The sequence below is a fragment of the Dasypus novemcinctus genome, chromosome 1 (genome assembly GCF_030445035.2).
Source record: "Dasypus novemcinctus isolate mDasNov1 chromosome 1, mDasNov1.1.hap2, whole genome shotgun sequence".
NCBI classification, from domain to species: Eukaryota; Metazoa; Chordata; class Mammalia; order Cingulata; family Dasypodidae; genus Dasypus; species Dasypus novemcinctus.
In genome coordinates this window covers 20,560,482-20,581,162 of record NC_080673.1, presented here as the reverse complement: position 1 = coordinate 20,581,162, position 20,681 = coordinate 20,560,482, and the positions used below count along the sequence as shown (strand labels likewise).

The following is a 20,681-nucleotide window of genomic DNA, read 5'->3' as shown; positions in this document are numbered from 1 at the left end:
GGACAACCGGGGGAGGGGAGGGGAATTAAATAAATAAAAATAAATCTTTAAAAAAAAAAAAAAAGGGAAACGGACTTTGGCCCAGTGGTTAGGGCGTCCGTCTACCATATGGGAGGTCCGCGGTTCAAACCCCGGGCCTCCTTGACCCGTGTGGAGCTGGCCATGCGCAGTGCTGATGCGCGCAAGGAGTGCCGTGCCACGCAAGGGTGTCCCCCGCGTGGGGGAGCCCCACGCGCAAGGAGTGCACCTGTGAGGAAAAGCCGCCCAGCGTGAAAAGAAAGAGCAGCCTGCCCAGGAATGGCGCCGCCCACACTTTCCGTGCCGCTGAGGACAACAGAAGCGGACAAAGAAACAAGACGCAGCAAATAGACACCAAGAACAGACAACCAGGGGAGGGGGAGAAATTAAATAAATAAGTAAATCTTAAAAAAAAAAAAAAAAGAAAAAAAGCAATGACCTTTTCCCTGGCCCTCCCAAGCCCAAAAAATACATTCAGCCTAGCTGGTTTCACAAGAATATTCTACTAAATTTTTAAAGACCAGATAATGCTAATGATATTTAAACAGTTCTAGAGCAGAGGGTGACAAACTATGGCCTGCAGGCCAACTCTACCTCATTTCTTCGTAAATAAAGTTTTACTGGAACAACTACATTCATTTGTTTATGTATTATCTATGGGCTGTTGCTGCAGCCTAATGGCAGAGTTGAGTAGCTGAGGCAGAGACTAAATTGTCTGTGAAGCATAAAATATTTGCTATCTGGTCCTTTACAGAAAACACTGCCAATCCCTATTATAAGAGCACTGCAATAGAAGGAACTTCCAATTACTTTGTGTGAAGAAAATATAACAAGAATGCCAAATTTCAGTGACTTCCCATAACAAAAGATAAATACAGACTAATCTCACAAGTATTCATTCAAAAATACCAAATAAAATATCAACAAAGAAACGTACATTAAAACAGCACAGTGCCCAGCTGGTTGCCACATGGTTCCCAGGGTGCTGGACTGGAATAGTGGGCCTCGCCACCCAGTCCCAGACCCTCTCTCTTTCCCACCTCCCTGACAGGCCGGCGGGGAACACCCAGCGTGGCCTCCAGGTGGTCACGCCAGTTCTGGAATCAAATATCTGGTGACATACAATGGCAGGAAAATCACTTTTTAAAGTAATTCTCCTTGGAGATGGTGGAGTTGGGAAGAGTTCTCTCACAAAATGAACAAATTTGATACCGAGCTGTTCTACACAATAGGTATAGAAATTTTAAATAAATATTTGGAGGTGAATGGACATTTTATTACCATGCAGATTTGGGATATAGCTGGTCGAGAGTGATTCAGAAGCCAGAAGTTCTGTTTCTACAGAAGTTCTGTTGCCTGCTTACTTTTAGTGTTGAGGATTCTCAAGGCTTCCAGAACTTCATTAACTGGAAGAAAGAACCTGAAAGCTTTCCTTTTGATTTTTGGATAACAAGATTGATTTAAGTATATGGCAAATGTCTGCAGAAGAAGCCCAAGCCCAGTGCAGGGATAATGGCAATTCTGCTGTCTTGGAAACAAGTACAAAAGATGCCTCTAGTGGTACAGCAGCCTTTGAGGAAGTAGTTCAAAGAGTTCTCACTACTGAGGATGTCAGATCACTTGATTCAGACAGACAGAGTCAAACTTTACCAAAAGCCTGAGACTAGTTCATCTTGCTGATTGTTACAGAGATTGGCAATGCATTCTTAACCAACTCACGCATACACACAAATTAAATATAAGGGTAGATAAGAGAATTACAGTTTGCAGCAATGTTTCCTCTACTAATATAAAATGAAACTAATATATATTGCTGCATCCTCAAGTGCATAGAAGGGACACATCTACTCTGGAAGTTATCTATTTACTAAATAAAGGCACCTGACATTTATAAATGGTAAAAGTTGCCTAATAATGTTTCTTTAATTTAAATATATAAGACACAAAGCTAATAAGTGAGGTGACCAATACTTTAATTATAATTTAAACAAAAAGCTTGAAAAATTGCATATCATATTAAGTAGGGCTTACTTAAGTAATGTAAGATGTTTCCACATTAGGTAATCTATTGACTCATCATACTATTAGACAAGGGAAAACATTTATATGAATGATTCCATAGAGACTGAAAAGTCATCTGACAAAATCCATTCTTTTTTTAAGCAGTAAAACATGAATAGATAAGTATCTCAGCTAAAAAGCACAGTCATGCTGAATGGGGATCAACAATAGAATCTTTTCACTACAGAACAAAATAAAGATGCCCACTATTACCAATATTAAACATTGTACAGAAGGTACTAATCAATGCAATAGGTTAATAAAATTGGAAAGTTGTAAAACCTCACTATTTTTATATGAGCATATACTTGAAAAATACAAGCATCAACTGAAAATCTATCATGAATATTCATAGATATCAGTAAGGTAGTAGTGTACAAAATCATTATAAAGAAATCAACAACTTTCATATATACAAACCTCTAGTTCCAGATCTCACATAAGTATAGGCACTAGTTAGAACCATAAACAAAAAGGACAGTACACCTAAGAATAAACCTAAGGATATACCTGAAATAATATACATAAGAATACCAGGCAGCGGACTTGGCCCAGTGGTTAGGGCGTCCATCTACCACATGGGAGGTCCGCGGTTCAAAACCCAGGCCTCCTTGACCCGTGTGGAGCTGGCCCATGCACAGTGCTGATGTGCGCAAGGAGTGCCCTGCCACGCAGGGGTGTCCCCACGTAGGGGAGCCCCACGCGCAGGGAGTGCGCCCCAGAAGGAGAGCCGCCCAGCACGAAAGAAAGTGCAGCCTGCCCAGGAATGGCGCCGAACACATGGAGAGCTGACACAACAAGATGACAACAAAAAGAAACACAGATTCCCATGCCGCTAACAACAACAGAAGCAGACAAAGAAGACGCAGCAAAATAGACACAGAGAACAGACAACCGCGGCAGCAGGGGAAGGGGAGAGAAATAAATAAATAAATCTTAAAAAAAAACAACAATCATACTGCAAACAAAAAGGATAATATACCTAAGAATAATACCTAATGATGAAGGAAATACAAAATTCCAAAATCTGATCAAACAGAAAAGCCTACATTTTTTTCTTCAGCAGTAAGAACACAAATGCTGATTCCTCCTACATTAATTTATGAATTTAACATCCCAATAAATTACCAACAGATGTTTTAAAATTTTTATTTTTGGCAGGGGAGAGGGGTCTAATTTAATAAAAGCTAAATTCAGATTGGGACAAATGGGTAGCCATTAAGGAAAAAACTGAATCCATCCTTTGGACCATACCTCAAGATAAACTCCAAATGTATCAAAGATTTAAACGTAAAAAGTGTCTACATAAAAGCACTAGAAGAAATACTCAAAAATTCTTTAATAACCTCATAATGAGCATGGATTTTTATGGCTAGTTACCAAAATCCAGATAAACATGATAACTTAAAACACACACATGCACATACACAAAGATAAACCAAAAAAAAATTTGAAAAGATGTGCTCAACCTCATCTATAATAAGAGATAAACTAAGTCCCCAAACTGAGATATGATTTTTTATGTATTGTATTGGCAACAATCAAAAATAAAAATTTGGCAAGGCTGTGGGAAAAACAGTGGCCTTCATACATTCTTTCTGAGAATATAAATTAGTACAATCCCTGGAAAGAACAATGACCAAATTACAAATGTAATTTATAAAAATTCATCTGACCCCGTAATCCCATTTCTATATATCCAACTTATGGAAATACTTACAATTAAAATGATCTTATATATAAGGTTATTAATGAGAACACTGTTTGTAATATTAATGTCCATCCAAATAAGAGGCTTATTAATTGAATTGTAATATAGCCATAAAATGGGATACTGTGTAGCTTTTATATAAAATAAGAAAAAAGGAGGAAGCCTGTTCTGTATTAATATGAAACAATTTCCCAGATTTACTGAGTAAAAATAAATAAGATAGAAAATACTGTTTATACTAACCATTGTATTTTAAAAGGGAGGAAGGGAGATAATATATTTGTGTTTACTTAAGCATATATAAAAATATCTGGAGGGAGAAGAAGGTAGGAATTGGGTGGATGATAGAGACAGGAAACAAACTTTTTACTGTATATCTTTATATACCTGATTTCTAAAACATGTAAAATTAAATTATTTATAATTTAATTATATATAATTAAATTTAAACTGAATTCTATAAGGCATTACAATATTAGGATATAATATTGAAATATTAGGATATTACAACATAATTTTTAAAAGGTATTACAAAAAGGAACCCAGCTTTTAAAATGTAAAGGAAAAAAAGGTAGCATACTTAGTATTTTCTGTTTCTTTTTTCTTACTAATCCACACATCAGTAATAATAGTACCCGGCAAGCTACCATCTTTGTTCATTCCACTTGGCTCTTGTAAAACTTCTGTTTCTAAGTCATCAGGCTCTGTAAAGCAGAAATGTAACAAGAAACATGTCTATAAGCAAAATTAGTTTAGAGAATACTGAATAAACTTTCTATAAATTATCACTATGTAGTATACTAGGCTAATATATTGAAGAGATCAGAAGAAAACACATATCTTATCTATAGGTCTTTAATTCTGCTATTGTGTTAACTTTCTAATTCAACAAATTTTTGAAATGAAAGAATCTTCCCTTTCATTTCCACTGCAAATAAAAAATTCAAAAGAAATATTCTGTGCTCTGTGTATTTTTCATTATGATATAAACCTTTTCTCTTGAAGGTATAAAAACTAGTTTAAAGGATAAATATACCTGTAATAGAAAAATATAGTAGGAGAACAGACTGGTAACAAAAAGAACATCTCAAACTTTCAACAACCAAAAAAGATTACCTGGACTTCTAAAATGATATCAAGAACATAAGAACTGAAATGAACTAAACCTATCTTCCTAAGCCCTCAAATAATGAGTAATCAAGGTGCTACCTATTATCTGACAGAAACTAATGATTACCTGGTCACTATTTTTTAAAAGTAAAGGAAATCATCATGAGAAGTTTTCTTCCATCAATTTGTTAACTTTTCTTTTTCCTCTCTAATTAAGATTACTAATACTATCTTGTTCAAGTTACCACCCTCTTTTTCCCTTGAACCCAGACAATCCATTCTTCTCCATTTTCCAAGTTTCCAATTATCTGTTCAAATTAGAATAATTGATATTGTACCAATCCTTAATGTCTTAACCTTTACTCAAATGTTTTTTTTTCTTTTTCTACTCATACAAAGTAAGCATTCTGGGGAAAATCTCTTTTACTTTTTTTTTTTAAATGACTATTTCTATTCTTCAGCACTTTAACATATCAATATGACATATTCTCATTTTACAAACTAGATTTGTGACTGTATGGCCCACAAAGTCTAATACATTTACTAAAAAAGACTTTTTACATAAAAAGTTTGCTAATCTCTCCATTAGCCTATATAGTCTTCATTATATGCCTAGCAGACTTTGTTTTTGTTTTTAAGAAAAGGTATCAAGTATCTAGTAACTGCTAGGCATTTAAGATATCTCCTTTTTAAGATATCAACTTCTAAGATTTTTAGTAACGTTGATTCTTATGATTAAGACTATTTACGTTATTGTGGGGAATTAAAGATGGTCACACATGCAACAAGGTCTCTGATATTCCAGTCATCTAGAGGTAGGCTGTTTTCCCTCCCCTTGAATTCCCCTTGATGGCCTTGACCAATGGAGTATGGTGGAAGTACTGCTATGCCAGTTTCAGGCACAGCCTTTAAAAGAATTGGCAGCTTCTCCCTTGCTAGCTGGAAGCCTGAAGTATCCTGAAAGAAGTTTAACTATCTTGGAAAGACCATGTGGCAAGGTCCTGAGACTAAAATTAAGACAGAAAGGGACCTAACTGAGCAGGCCCAGGTGAGCCCTGCCAAAATGCCAGGTATGGGTATAAAGTGACCTTGTACCCTCCAGATCAGCCCAGCTGCCAGCTGAATATCACTGAGAAACATCAGCTGATACCACATGGAGCATAAAAACCTGCCCAATTCTTGTCCCACAAAAGTGTGTGATACAATAAAATGTTTATTTCAACCCATTAAGTTTTGGGAGCAATGTGTTATGTAGTAACACGTTGAACAGAATTCCATAACTAAAAGATAAACAATGTACCTAAGGAATTCAATGATCTAGTAGTTAATAAGATATCTAAGCAAAATGTTTGAAATTGCCCACTGGATTCTTCGAGTAGCATCAGATAAAGTACATGAGAGAGGAAGAAATGGAAAAAGAATTGTTTAGTCTATGAGCAAAATTTAGAAGAGCTTTATAAGGAGGGCCCAGGACAATTTTTTTCTAGGCAGCAAAAGCTTCTCAAAGGAAGACATGGCCTCAGGACAAAGATCAAATTCAGGGCAGTAAAATATGGTCTCATGGCAAAGATGACATTGGTAAAGGCACAGAAAAAAAGATGCCTCATGGACCCTCTTTGCTAGACAAGAGGAGATCGATGAATCATTGTTTCACAGCATCCTCAAAGGCAGCCCAAGGTACAGGAAAATAGATTAAAAAAAAAAAGAAAAAAAAATAGATATCTATCTTGGAAAAATAGATAAAAAAGAGTGGCTTTTGTCAAACACAGTGAATGTCAACCATATACATAAGAAACCCACAAAGGTATTAGGAACCGTCTACTTGCAGAAGCACCACTGGCTTGGACTGAAAGGGAAAGACAGAGTTCAGAATGAGAAGATCCAGGAGGAGCCCAAGCTCTGGTGCAAAGGAAGCAGAGTGATAACACTATGCTTGGCTGGGTTTCACAATTCTAATGGACCAATCACTGTTATGTCCCTCCCATTTTTCCTGTTTTTAAAATTGAGTGTCTACATGTGCTTCATCATTTGTATGTGGGGTATGTGAAGGACAAGTAACTTATTTATTTTACTTATGGGTCTCCAGATTGAAAGTAATCACTCTTGAAGAAGTATATTCTAAGAACATCATTTGCATGCAGACAGATCTTCAGTGACAAGATCTTAGACTTATCTTGGGATAAGGCTTTGATGCAAAGGAAGCTGATTTTCACCTGGTTACTATTTTCTAAAAGCAAAGGAAATCTGAGGAGAAGTTTTCTTCCTTCAATTTGTTAACTTTTCTTTTTCCTCTCCAAATAAGATTATCAATACTATCTTACTCCAGGGAAGTGGATGTGGCTCAACTGATAAAAAGCATCCACCTACCACATGGGTATCGTCCAGGGTTCCATACCCAGGGCCTCCTGACCCGTGTGGTAATCTGGCCCATGCGCAATGCTGCTGCACACAAGGGGTGCCGTGCCATGCAGAGGCGCCCCAGCACAGGAGAGCCCCACATGCAAGGAGTGTGCCCTGCAAGGAGAGCCACCCCATGTGAAAAAAAGTGCAGCCTGCCCAGGAGTGGTGCAGCACACACAGAAAGCTGACACAGTAAGATGACAAAAAAAAGATGCAGTTTCCTGGTGCCGCCTGACAATGCAAGGGGACGCAGAAGAACACACAGTGAATGGACACAGAGTGTAGACAACAGGGGGACAGGGGAGAGAAATAAATCTCAAAAAAAAACAACACTATTTTGTTCCAAGTTTTGCATGTGGGAAGAATGTAAATAATTTTGGTTCAGAGGGCAGACTAAGGCAGATTAAAGATTGCTGCAAATTCTCTGACATTCCTCCCTTTGGGAGATGGACTCTGTTTCTCCTCTTTTTAAATCTAGGCTGGCCTGTGACTACTTTGATTAATGGAGTATGACAGAAGTGATGCAGTGCTAGTTATGAGACTAGCTTTTAAGAGCAGAATCAGCTTTCACCTTGCTCTCTGTGAGCCCTGAGCTACATGCAAGAAGTCAGACTATCCTGTAGAAGTGAGCACATGGAAAGGCTCTGTAATTACATGAAGAGGGAGAAAGGCCCAGCTAGCCAGACCTTTTTGCTGTACCTGCCATGACAACAATGAAGCCATCTTGGACCCTTCAGACCAAACCTAGGTGCCAGGTGAGTACCACCAAGTAACCCAACACATAAGCACATGGATCAGAAAATCCATGTTAGCCAAACTTTGACTCAATTCCTGACACACAAAACAATGAGATACAATAAAATGGTTTTTGTTTTAACAGTAAGTTTTGGGGTGATATAATATGTAGCAACAGAAAGTCAGAGTAATCAAAAAGATAAAAACAGCCTAATTTGAGATGAATTACCCAAACATATGCTACACATATTTTGATTATTTGGCTAAGTAGTTCTGCTATTGAAGAAGAAATAAAAATATTATTATATTTGACCCAATAAAACATACCATCCAAATTCCCTTCTGGTTTCAATGACATCTGTGGTGATGCTGCCCTATACTTGAAACTTTTTGTCTCAACAGGAGAATCAACATTACCAGTAGCTGAGGGGCTTATTTCAAGTGAAATACATTGTGCTTCTCCAGCGATTAAGGGTACATACGTATCCCCTTCAGAAGAAATCCCTGTAAAAACAAAAAATGAAAAATTATGATATGTTCTTAAAACAACTTGAATTTTATCTATAAAATTATCTACAGTAGTATTTAGAACAAACTTCAAAAACTACATCATTATAATAGGTGATTACTTGTTAAGCTCTGTTACATATTAAAAATTAAAAAATGGTTAAGATATATTAGTCAAGTTTTATTTCAACTACATATAATAATTTCTAGGACAGATATATATAGTTTACTTCCTTATCATGAAATTAATGTATACCCATGAGATTATTTTTTAAATTATTAACTTTGTTTCTTATCATTCCTAGTTACTTCTAATTGCTCTGAAATTGGCTTTTAATCAATACCAGGTGAGAATGGATTTATTTTAGAACAACTTACTGTAATTATCTACAAGAGTCGCTCCCATTCATTCCTTAAAAATTTTACTTTCTAGCTCACTGTCAGATCCCTCCAACACTAACTCTGTCATAACTTTTAGTTGATTCCTTTATCTACGTTAATAAACCATCTAATATTTAGGCCTCTCATTTTCTTGAATTATTCACCAATGAATCCGTCTTTACCCTACCTCAGCCACTTCAATGGTCACATCCTAGAGAACTTCCCATTTCTAATCCCTGTAGCCCCTCAAAATTTTCAATGTTAAGCACCCCAACCTCTAATGTCTCATTCTATTTTTCCACTTAACTCCCTCTAGTATTCCAACTCTAAAAACCTTTTATCCCACTAGTGCATTCAATGCACTGATCCTACCACCTGTTCTCTCTCCCTTATACCCATTAAAATCCACCTAAAAAGTCCATTCTCTTGCATACATTCTCACGTCCCTACTTTGCTCTTACACTGTACTCGCATGACAAGACCTGCATAAATCCAAATCTCTAAATATTTTTGCACACCCATGGCTAAAACGGTTGGAGAAAAACAGTGAATCTTGATCACTGGTCTCAATTTCAATTCATTATCACTAAAGTTAAGAGGGGCTTTTGCATTGCAGTCCATTTCAACAATGGGTTAGGAGAACCTGCGCTTGTTTCAGTTAATTCCTGAAGAAAAAAATTGTGTGTAGGTATCTATAAGTTGTTGAATCCTTTACTTCTTCCTAGTCAACAGAAAATAAGTTAGGGTGCTACTCTCTTCCATTCACCAAGCCTCTTCAACAAACTGCTTCAAACAAGTCATATCTGTGTTTTCGCTCATTCAGTCCTGCCATTCCTTTTATAAAATCATGCTCATTGATATCAGGAAAAAAAACACCAAATTGTAGCACTGTTATTAAAGATGGTTTGCAGAGTTTAAAAAATGCAATTAGAAGAAAATGAAATAATCAGAATATTAGAAACTGATTTCTCAACATTGATGATATAATCTACATATGTGGAAGATGCAAGTAAAATATCTCAATGGGTTTAAGAAAATCATTTGGTAAGGTGACCAGATACAAAATTTTACATAAAGCTACGTATGTATGTATGTATGATTTAAGTATATATGTAAAATAACTTTCATCTCAGTTAGCAATAACTTAGAAAGAGAAATAGAAAAATATTATATCCATAATAGTGATAAAAATCTACATATTATATGAGAAGAAATTAACCTAAAAAGTATAGAAATAAAGAAAACAAAAATTTACATTTTACAGACAAAACCAGGATAGAAAAACCAAATAGCCATGAATATCATCTAAACCAACTCTTAGTAAAAATGTGTCCTCATGATCCCCAAAGGACACAAGAGTGGGTACAAAACACCTTCAGCCTTCAGGCTACAGAGTCAGAGCATATATGTAACAGAAAGTGCAGAGAAACAATAACACTCACAAGAGAGCATGATAGGTCAAATTTAAGAACAGCAACTAAAATGGAATTGGTGTTTGTGCATTACAATTTGCAGGTAAATGAAGGGATCAATGGAAAAGATGGAAAGGGCTAGGGCAGTCTGGTTCCTAAGAATTCTTTAAAATAGCCAAAGTCCCCTTCTAGAACAAAGCCGTACACTGAAGAGAAATTGCTGGGAGGAAAATCCATACTGATCTGTGGAAGAATAAGAGTGGCAAAAGAGAAAAGTGGGAGATAGGAGCAGAGCCAGAAGATCTCAGAAACGATAGACCAGAATTTTTTTTAACACTTCATAAACATAGCAAAAGAGGGAGCTCTAAGCTGTAAAGTTAGAAAAGCTATCCTGACCAAACACTCCCTCCTAAAAGTTTAACAAATCTAACTTTATATAAAAAGGAATAACAGAATAGGATCATGGTTGAATTCCTCATAAAATTATTACAAGAAAAAAGATTAAGAAGCCCACTGGCGAGGGCTTCAACTCTGAGAGCAGATCATCCTTTGTCTCAGGGGGCTGTACTATGCGCTGCAGGATGTTCAGCAGCAGCCCTGGCCTACACCCACTAGATACCACCAGAACCCTCCCAAGGAATAACCAAATATTCTCCAGACATTGTCAAATGTCCACTGGGGCAAAATCACCCATGGTTGAGAACCATTAACTTAAACAATGAAAACCACAAAACAAATTATAACAAATGATTTCAAAATAAATATCTATTATGTCTTCTCTAATGTTCTTAGCTTCTTTTAGTTAATATAACAATATAAATTAGAATGAGAAAATAAATCAGAAACAAGGCAAATGACAGAACTCAGCCAAGTAATAGAAAAAAAATTAGATCGCATAAACAAAATAAATAATGTCTTTTTTTTTTTTAAGATTTATTTATTTATTTCTCTCCCCTCCCTCCACCCCGGTTGTCTGTCCTTGGTGTCTATTTGCTGTGTCTTCTTTGTCCGCTTCTGTTGTTGTCAGCGGCACGGGAATCTGTGTTTCTTTTTGTTGCATCATCTTGCTGTGTCAGCTCTCTGTGTATGCGGCAGGCTGCACTTTCTTTCGCACTGGGAGGCTCTCCTTATGGGCCGCACTCCTTGCGCATGGGGCTCCCCTACATGGGGGACACCCCTGCGTGGCAGGGCACTCCTTGCGCGCATCAGCACTGCGCATGGGCCAGCTCCACATGGGTCAAGGAGGCCCGGGGTTTGAACCGCGGACCTCCCATGTGGTAGACGGACGCCCTAACCACTGGGCCAAGTCCACCGCCTAAATAATGTCTTAATGGCAAATGGAAGATGAACAGGAGGAAAGAGTTTTAATTAAAAAAAGAAAAAAAAAGATAAAAAGATTCAAGGAATCTCTGGACTGACAATGTGATAGCCAGATCCTGAGCCTCAACAGACTCCAGCACCTACAATCTGATTTATTGGACTTCCCACACTCAGCTAAGATGGAGGTGAAGAAGGACAACCACCACACCATGGAGCCTAGAGTGATTACAACTGAAAATGGGAGGATTGCATCCAGCATCCAGGTGGAATCTGAGCCTCCTCTTGACATAAAGGTGCAATGGACACAACCAATCCAGTGTCCACATAGAAGAGGTGGCATTGGATTGGGAAAAGTGGACATAATGGACAAAGGGTATGGGGAAAGGCAGGAAGAGATGAGAGGTGGAGGCGTCTTCGGGACATGGAGCTGCCCTGGATGGTGCTTCAGAGGTAATCACCGGACATTGTAAATCCTCACAGGGCCTACATGATGGAATAGAGGAGAGTATGGGCCATGATGTGAACCAATGTATATGAGGTGCAGAGGTGCCCAAAGATGTACTTACCAAATCCAATGGATGTGTCATGATGATGGGAACGAGTGTTGTTGGGGGGGGGGGAGAGGGGGGGTGGGGGGGTGGGGTTGAATGGGACCTCACATATATATTTTTAATGTAATATTATTACAAAGTCAATAAAAAATAAAAAAATTAAAAAAAAAAAAAAACAAATAAAAAAAAAAAAAAAAAAAAAAAAAGATTCAAGGAAAGTGATATATACATTAAAAAAGGAAATAAGATCCCAAATACACATAAGTAAAAGTCCCATCAAGACAATGAAAGCAAGAGAACAGAAAACTACAAAAACTTTAATTCAGGAATATTTCTTGTAATTGGGGAGGGGTGGCATTGGGGAAGGGGGCAAGACCAGAAACCAGCTATTAAAAGGAAAACTATGTACTAGAAAAATAAACTGAACACCAGGATATATTTTAAATATTGGACTTTAAGGAAAAAGAAAAATACTCTTTTAATATCCAAGCAAAAAAGACCAACTCACTTATAAGGGAAAGAAAATAAGACTGTCATCAGGCTGATGGTGATGCTTTATGCCAAAAGACAGCGAAGTTATATTAACAAAGCTCAAGGAAAGAAAATGTAAGCCAAGGGCTTTATATGCAGACAAAATGACCTTCAAGAATAAAGTCTTAAGGCAAACTATTATGAACGTGAAAAATTCTGGGAATACTATTCACAATGAACCATTCTTAAGGAATCCATTATATTAGAAAATAAACTTCTAGTAACTAAGTGACTAAAGAGACACTGACATAAAGACTGGAAAACTAAAAACATCATAGGCTCTTTAGATTTACTCATTTATTCCATAAAATAATTCTTGATAATAGTATTCCCATTCTACAAATGGAGAAACGATGTCAATCAGAGGAGATTGCCCATAGTCACTGGGCAAGGAATAGAGCCAAGAAATTGAACCAAACCCCACTCTCAGTTTTCTATGACATGAAGTTGCCCCCAAAAACATATTAATCAAACCTTGGTATCTTTACATATACCATACCCATCCTATGGAATTTCTTTCTCTCCCTTATTTACCTAACGACCTCTTTTTTTTTTTTTTTTTTCTTTTGGCCTAGCTGAAGTCATTCACTCTATGGCTTTCCTTGACCCAAACAGGCGCTATCATTATTAATGACACTGTACAGTATTGATAGAGTAAAGCCTCGTCGTCTATGGCCTATAGCATTTTACAGATAACAATTCTAAATGGACTTTGCCACATATGATTTCTTTTATGGTAAGAACAGTGACTTCTTTGTCTTAAAATCCCAATACAGAGCATTTTCTTTTGAGTAAATGTATGTGGGAAAAAAATAAAAGAGGGCAGATCTCAACTCTGAAAAGGCTTTTTTGACTATCCAAGATAAAATTACTTACTTAAACATCTCTGCATTACCTCTATATTTCATGCATACTTTTTATCATTGCCCTTTCATAAAATATTATTTATTTGTTTTCATTTTTGTCTGTCCTCTGAGAGCAAGAACAGTCTTTTTTCTCTTCATGGTCTTACAAATAATAGTGCCTACAACTAGTAGCAAATAGTGAATCAACTTAAAGAAAAAGTAGGACAACCATAAAATAATTTTACTTCTCAGTTCCAATTGTAAACAGATGGATTATGAATACAGAGAATGAAAATCCCTTGCTCAAATATTGTACACTAAATTAAATATATTTAAAGCAATTAAAACTTCACATAAAAAGAGTCAGAATCCAATGATTTAAAAATAATAGTTTGTATTGGAATGAGCATATGCTATAAAATAATGTGAAATTTATGAGATTATTTTTTTAAATGTCTTAGCTTAGAGGTTATTTTTGTCCTAAATAAAATCTAGACATTTTTTAGAAAAGGCTCAGAATGATATGTAAGAATATAAAGTTAGTAATTCTTTTCTAAGTTTTGACATACAACTGCACAATTTCCTGATACAAGAGTGTGGACAAATTATTTATAAATGCACATTCTTTCTACTTTTGCCTTTTTTCCAAACAATTAATTCTATGTATTCCATTAGTCCAACTGTTTTTTTCCTTTATTTTTAAAGAAAATACTAGAATGATTAATGGCTAGAAGATTCACCTTTGATAAGGAAATAGCAACCCCTTTTTTTCATTTGAGAAATATGGATATAGGTTCATTTTGCTGGATATTTATCAGCATCTGGCTATTTTTAGTATCTGGCTAATTCTGGTAAGGAACATGTGAATAGCCTCACATCCTAGCTTATTTTTCCACCACCTTCAGATATGAGTTTCACCCTAAGCTATAAGGAGAAAGAGAGAAAAAGAGAGGTAGAGAAAGAGAAATAGAGAAAAAATAGCACAAGAGTGACATAGTTATTATCTTGTGTTAAGAAAAACTACATTCTACTTCTTCACTTGAAAAGCTGTTAAATTCAAACTATTTTATACATGGACATACCTCTTTGTGAATAGCGGCAATACCAGGACCCGACGACTACTGAACCATGACTGCTTTTCTCCTGCTTTACTACGATTCTTGCGCCCCAAGTTTAGTAGACCATATTTCATACCTCAAACAGATATCTTTCATTCAACCTAATTCCTCAATTCACATCAAAATATATACTGCCCGTCCTAGAGCAGCAATGTGAGTGTAATTAACAGTGATGACATGTGTGACCGTGGTTGAAAGGGAAAGCTGGGGGCCATCCATGTTGCTAGAAGGAAAGCTAGAGGATAAAACAGGGGAATGTATCACACAGTGAACTCTGGGGTGGATGAGGATTGTGATTAATAATACGAATATAAGAATATTCTTTCAGGATCTATAAGTTATGTCACTAGTACACAGGATTGATAGTGGGGTGATATATGGGGAAAAACTGCACTGAAAGCATACTTTCTTGGGATATAAATGTATTCTTGTCATAGATATATTTTCTTGACAGATAAGAGGTCCACACATTTGCTAACAAAATATTAAACTTCCATCGTGAGGAAGTCCTGCTACTTTCTCAAATAAAATGGCAAAAATCTGGATTATATAAATCATGATTAATAAAAGCAAACAGGCCAACATGACAAGTCCTCAATCTCAATGTCTGTATTTAAGAACCTTATCCCTGTAAAAAGGGAACTTAGTCTAATTATACTTAATGTCTAAGGAGTATACCCTTAAAACCTCCTTGGTACTCAAACATGGCCTCTCTCTAAATTAAACTCTGCAAATAAACTCATTACCATGCCCAACACAGGACATGACTCCTGGGAATGAAACTGCTGGCACTGAGGGACTATTATCAAGTATTAATCGGCAATGCATTTGGAAAAAGACCTTGACCAAAAGGGGGAAATATTAAATAAAATAGAAGTTTGTTTTTTTTTAAGGCTAAGAGATTCCAAAGTGAGTCAGGAGGTCATTCTGGAGGTTAAGCTTTTGCAGGTTTCAGGCAGATTTCACAAACTGCCACAGTAAACAAAGTCTCAAACAAAAGTGCTCCTGAGATTGTCCTAAATGACATTACAACGACAGACACAGGCCATTATATATCTTGCCATAACCTACATTGGGTGAGAGATAGCATAAACTACCATGTAAACTTTAATCCACGACTGATGGCAATGCTCCAAAATGTGTTCACCAATTGCAATGAATATACCTCACTAATGAAGGATGTTGTCAACGTGGGAAAATGGAGGAGGTGTGGGGAGCAGGACATATGGGAATCCCCTATATTTTTAATGTAACATTTATGCAATCTAAGTATCTTTTTTAAAAAAAGTGCTCCTGAGGGCTCTAAGGATATTCAGACACCACAGGCAAGGAAGACAGCCTCATGAAATCAACCCTCCCTCAGCAGGGTATTTGGGAATGTATGAAAATCTATTTTGCCAATATAATACAGTTATACTCACTTATAATTCCCCTAGCCATGATTTTTCTACTCCTTTTATTTGAACCTATACTTATCTATGTTAAGTATATTTCTCAGAGACTTAAGTCTTCAGACTGTTCATATGCCAGTTGAGCCTAAAACCTAGCAGAGTTGTGGCCAACTCCTACTCTCCCGTTCTTCAGGCTTGCCCTGAACAACTAACAAAATGCTGAGGATGATGGACAAGTGCCATTTCCAAAAAAGGAGAATCTACAATTGCAAGCAAAACAATTCCTTCATTTGTCCCCATAATATTTAAGTCCCCTCTCAGCCTGAAGCAGTCAGAATGGACATCATCCCAAATCCCTCAAGGCTGAGGAATGAACAAACATAAGTGGGTAGTGAAACCATGGACCAAAGTAGATTGTTATCATACTTATTATCTTGTGCTATGGATAATGGATAAATGTTAATTGTAATACTGATATAAAGACAGCAGTTGCCAGGGGTTCAGACAGGCAGAGGAGGGATGAATAGGTGTAACACAGGGCATTTTTAGGGCAGTGAAACTATTCTGTATGATAATATCATGGCAGATACATGACATTATACATTTGTCAAAGCCTATAAAACTGAAAAGCTCAAAATGTAAACCATAATGTAAACTATAGAGTGTGGTTAGTGGCCATGTTTCAATATTGGTTCATCATTTGTAACAAATATACCACACTAATGTAGAATGTTAATAATAGGGGAAACTATGTTGTGCGTGTGTGTGGGGGGACGTTATTTGGGAATTCCCTATACTTTCTGTGTAATTTTTCCATAAACTAAAACTGCTCTAAAAATAAAGCTTATTATTATTTAAAAAACATACACACACACAATCCATGTTGATGCACTGTTCTCATATCTTTTTTCAGCTATTACATCTTTCTGAGTGCTCTACTTTTCAGACTCTTCTCATATATATTTCTTTTCCCTTTTATTTTTGGGTCCCCTACCGGTCCTAAGAAGTCAAAACTCAAGATGACCCATTTGGGACAATGACTCTTACGAAAATACAGTAATTCTTCATTTAATTAGAAAAACAGTATAACAAAAAAGATAATCTATTACAAATAATTCACTTAAAATGAAAACATCTTAAAATATAATTCTATTTTTAATAACGTAGATTTCTAGTACGGAAAACAACTAATTTCTGCTTACCAGTTCTATTAGTTGTGTTTTCCAATAGCTCTGTCTGAGGCTGTAGTTCAGCTTCTCCGAGTATCTTTAGAACAGAATCTGTAGAGCTTTTCCCCAGGCTCTTCTTGGAGATCCACTAGGATCTAATTTAATAACCTCACCCATTGTATGTTCTGTAAGAAAAACATACAAAGGAATAATTTTTAATGGTAGACCATAATAATAAGACTGCATTGTAAAGCAGATTTTGGGTCTGGGGCTTTCAATCCAATTGAGTGCTTCATAAGAAAAAAAGTTTGTATCACAAAAAGCATACAATGATGATGCTTAAAAAAAAGATACTTTCAGGGAATGAATAAGGGAAAGAACAGAAGCAGCCATAACCAGCAGTACTTCTGAGTAATTATATGAACTAAAATCTAATTTGGGGGAATATGAAAATAGAAAAAACACAAATTAATATTATGTTTCTAAAAACTGAGACTAGAAAGCAAATCCTAAGACAAATAAGTATTATATATTAAAAAGCAGGGAAATGTGTTTCCAAGATAATTTTTTCTTATTTTACACTATATATCAAAAGTAGGCAATTGAAGGGAGCCGATGTGGTGTAAGAACTTGAGGGCTGGCCTCCTACATGGGAAGTCCCAGGTTCAATTCCTGGTGTCTCCTAAAGAGGACAAACAAACAACAAGCAGACAATGAGCAAAAACAATGAGCAAACAGATGAGGGAGCCATCTGGCTGGGGCTGGGAGGAGAAGTAAGCAGGCAATTGACATTTTCTTGATTGTCAATAGCAATTCTGGTTAAACCATTTTAATAAAATTTAGCAAAGCAAAATAAAGAAAATTTTCTATTGACGTTTGACTCTTAGAATACTTGGCAATGATACATGAAACATATAGCTATCTACCAGGAATATCAAATGTTTTGTGATATAAATTACGAAGACCTTCAAATGGTAATATATAAATAGCATTTACAATGATACAAATTTTTATGGACCAGTTTCCTGAAAATAAGAACATGAAAGTTAGGAAATAATACTCAGTTGCCCAAATGATTACCAAGAGAGAATTAATTTTTTAAAACTATGATTAAAACTAAAAGAGAACTTAGAAATAGACCCAAACTTTGTCATCTGATGTCAGACAAAGGAGGCTTATTAAAGAAACAACTCTTTAACAAATGGAACTGGAATAAATTAATAAATGCTGAAAGAATGAACTTTAACACCTTCAGTACAGGAAGGGGAAGAAGCCAAGTGAGTCAGTAGCTGCTCTCAGTTGAGGAAACGGATCTTGGTGTCTCTTGAAACCGAAGTGGATAGTCTTTGTTTGCAGGACAGAGTACTGAAGAGTAGGAAGTTACACAAAGAGAAATTCAGGAGAACTAAAAAGGGTCCCCTTTAGGTGAGTACCGATTGGCACATATGACCTCAAAGGAATAGAGGGAACAATATTCACAGTTCACACAGGGCTAGAAATAATTCCTATTCCCAAAAGAGAAAGTCTTATAATTCACTTAAGATTTTGACTCAGTACAAGGGAAAGGTTAGCTGTAGACTAAATGTTGCTCTGGGTTCCACCTTTTTTTTTTTTTTTAAGATTTATTTTTTTATTTCTCTTCCCTTCCCCCCACCTCTGTTGTCTGCCCCTGTTGTCGCTGTGTTTTCTTCTGTGTCCGCGTGCATTCTTGTCAGCAGCACGGGCAATTTGTGTCCCTTTCTGTTGCATCATCTTACCACGTCACCTCTCTGTGTGTGCAATGCCACTCCTGGGCAGGCTGTGCTTTTTTTGCACAGGGCGCTCTCCTTGCAGGGGCACACTTCTTGTGCATGGGGCTCTCCTATGTGGGGGATACCCCTGCATGGCACAGCACTCCTTGTGTGCATCAGCACTGTGCGTGGGTCAGCTCACCACATGGGTCAGACAGACCATACGGTAGGCAGATGCTCTATCAGTTGAGTCAAATTCGCTTCCTTGGGTTCCATCTTACAAATATTAAAAGCAAGACTCAAAGATCAAACTATTTCCAAGGAACTAAACTGTGTTGTAGCAGAAAGCTCAACAATATTTATAGAAGCACAGACCTTCAGATTTTGGAGGAAAACTCTGCCATCCTTTACAGATAACTACTATCCTTTTGAGAAACAGCTTCTGACCTGCTACTGGGCATTAGTAGACAGGAAACTTAACCATAGGCCCCAAATTACCATGAGACCTGACACATTACCTTTTCTTTCCCAAGCTACTGTAATGGGCACTGTACAGTACTTACTGTACTGGCTGGGATGACTGATAATGATTACCAGCTATGCCCTCTAAGGGAGTTCCCTATAATCAGATGACTGGGAAAGAAAATACTCAGGCCTGGTTTACAAACTGTTCTACACGAAGCAGGTACCACCCGAAAGTAAACAGTTGGAGCACTACAGACTCTTTCTGGGATACCCCAAAGGATTGTTATAAAGTGAAATTCAAGAGGGCAAAACTTTGAGCAGTGCACATAGCTGTTCATTTGCTTGGAAGAAGAAATGGCTGGAAGTGTATTTTTATACTAATTCATGGGCTGTGGCAAGTGGTTTGGATGGATGGTCAGGTACTTGGAAGGAACATGACTTGAAAATTGGTGACAAAGAGATCTGGAAGCCAGACATACGTGGAGAGACCTTTCTGAATGGGCATATATTCACAGAATTATTGTTCTTACCACGTTATCATCAGAAGTAGCTGGATTGATAGAATAGTGCAATGGTCATTGAAGTTTCAATTTTGGTCCTAACTGGGTGGCAATACCTTGCATGGCTGGGGCAATAATCTCTAGAAGCCTGTATATGCAATATATGGACATCCATTCTTTGTTGCTTCTTCTCCCATAGCGAGGATTCACGGGTCCAGGAATCAAAAAGTCAAAATGGGAGTGACACCACTATTACCTTTAGTGATCCACTAGAAAAATTTTTGCTTCCTGTCCCTACAACCTCAAATTCTGCAGGTTTACAGGTCTTAGTTCCAAAAGGAGGTCTATTTCCACTAGAAATGACTCCACTTAACTAGAAGTTAAGGCTGCCACCCAACCACTTTGGGCTCCTTGGGTCTCTGAATCGGCAGGCAAAGACCGATTATTGTACTGGTTGGGGTGAATGATGGTGATTACCAAAGGGAAACAGGACTACTAATACACAATGGAGGTAAAGAAGAGTTGGCCTGGAATACAGGAACTTTCTGATGATATATCTTACTTTTACTATGCCCTGTGATTAAAGTCAGTGGAAAATGCAACAGCTCAATCCAGGCAGGACTATGATTGGGCCAGAATCTTCAGTAATGAAGGTCTGCACCCCACCAGTGAAAGAACCAAAACCAGCTGAAATGCTGGCGAGGGGAAAGCATTATGGAAAGGGTA

General features: G+C 37.0%; 1 protein-coding gene and 1 pseudogene across 1 annotated transcript in view; one reads left to right on the top strand and one right to left on the bottom strand.

Moving 5' to 3' along the window:
* NEK1 (NIMA related kinase 1) overlaps positions 1-20,681 on the bottom strand; it is a 250,427-nt gene that overhangs the window by 42,307 nt on the left and 187,439 nt on the right. Inside the window, 4 exon segments of the mRNA XM_058309299.2 lie at positions 4,371-4,494; positions 8,363-8,539; positions 17,294-17,377; positions 17,380-17,445. Coding sequence (XP_058165282.1) covers positions 4,371-4,494; positions 8,363-8,539; positions 17,294-17,377; positions 17,380-17,445 — 451 coding nt within the window.
* LOC101436432 (ras-related protein Rab-9A-like) lies at positions 1,143-1,698 on the top strand (annotated as a pseudogene).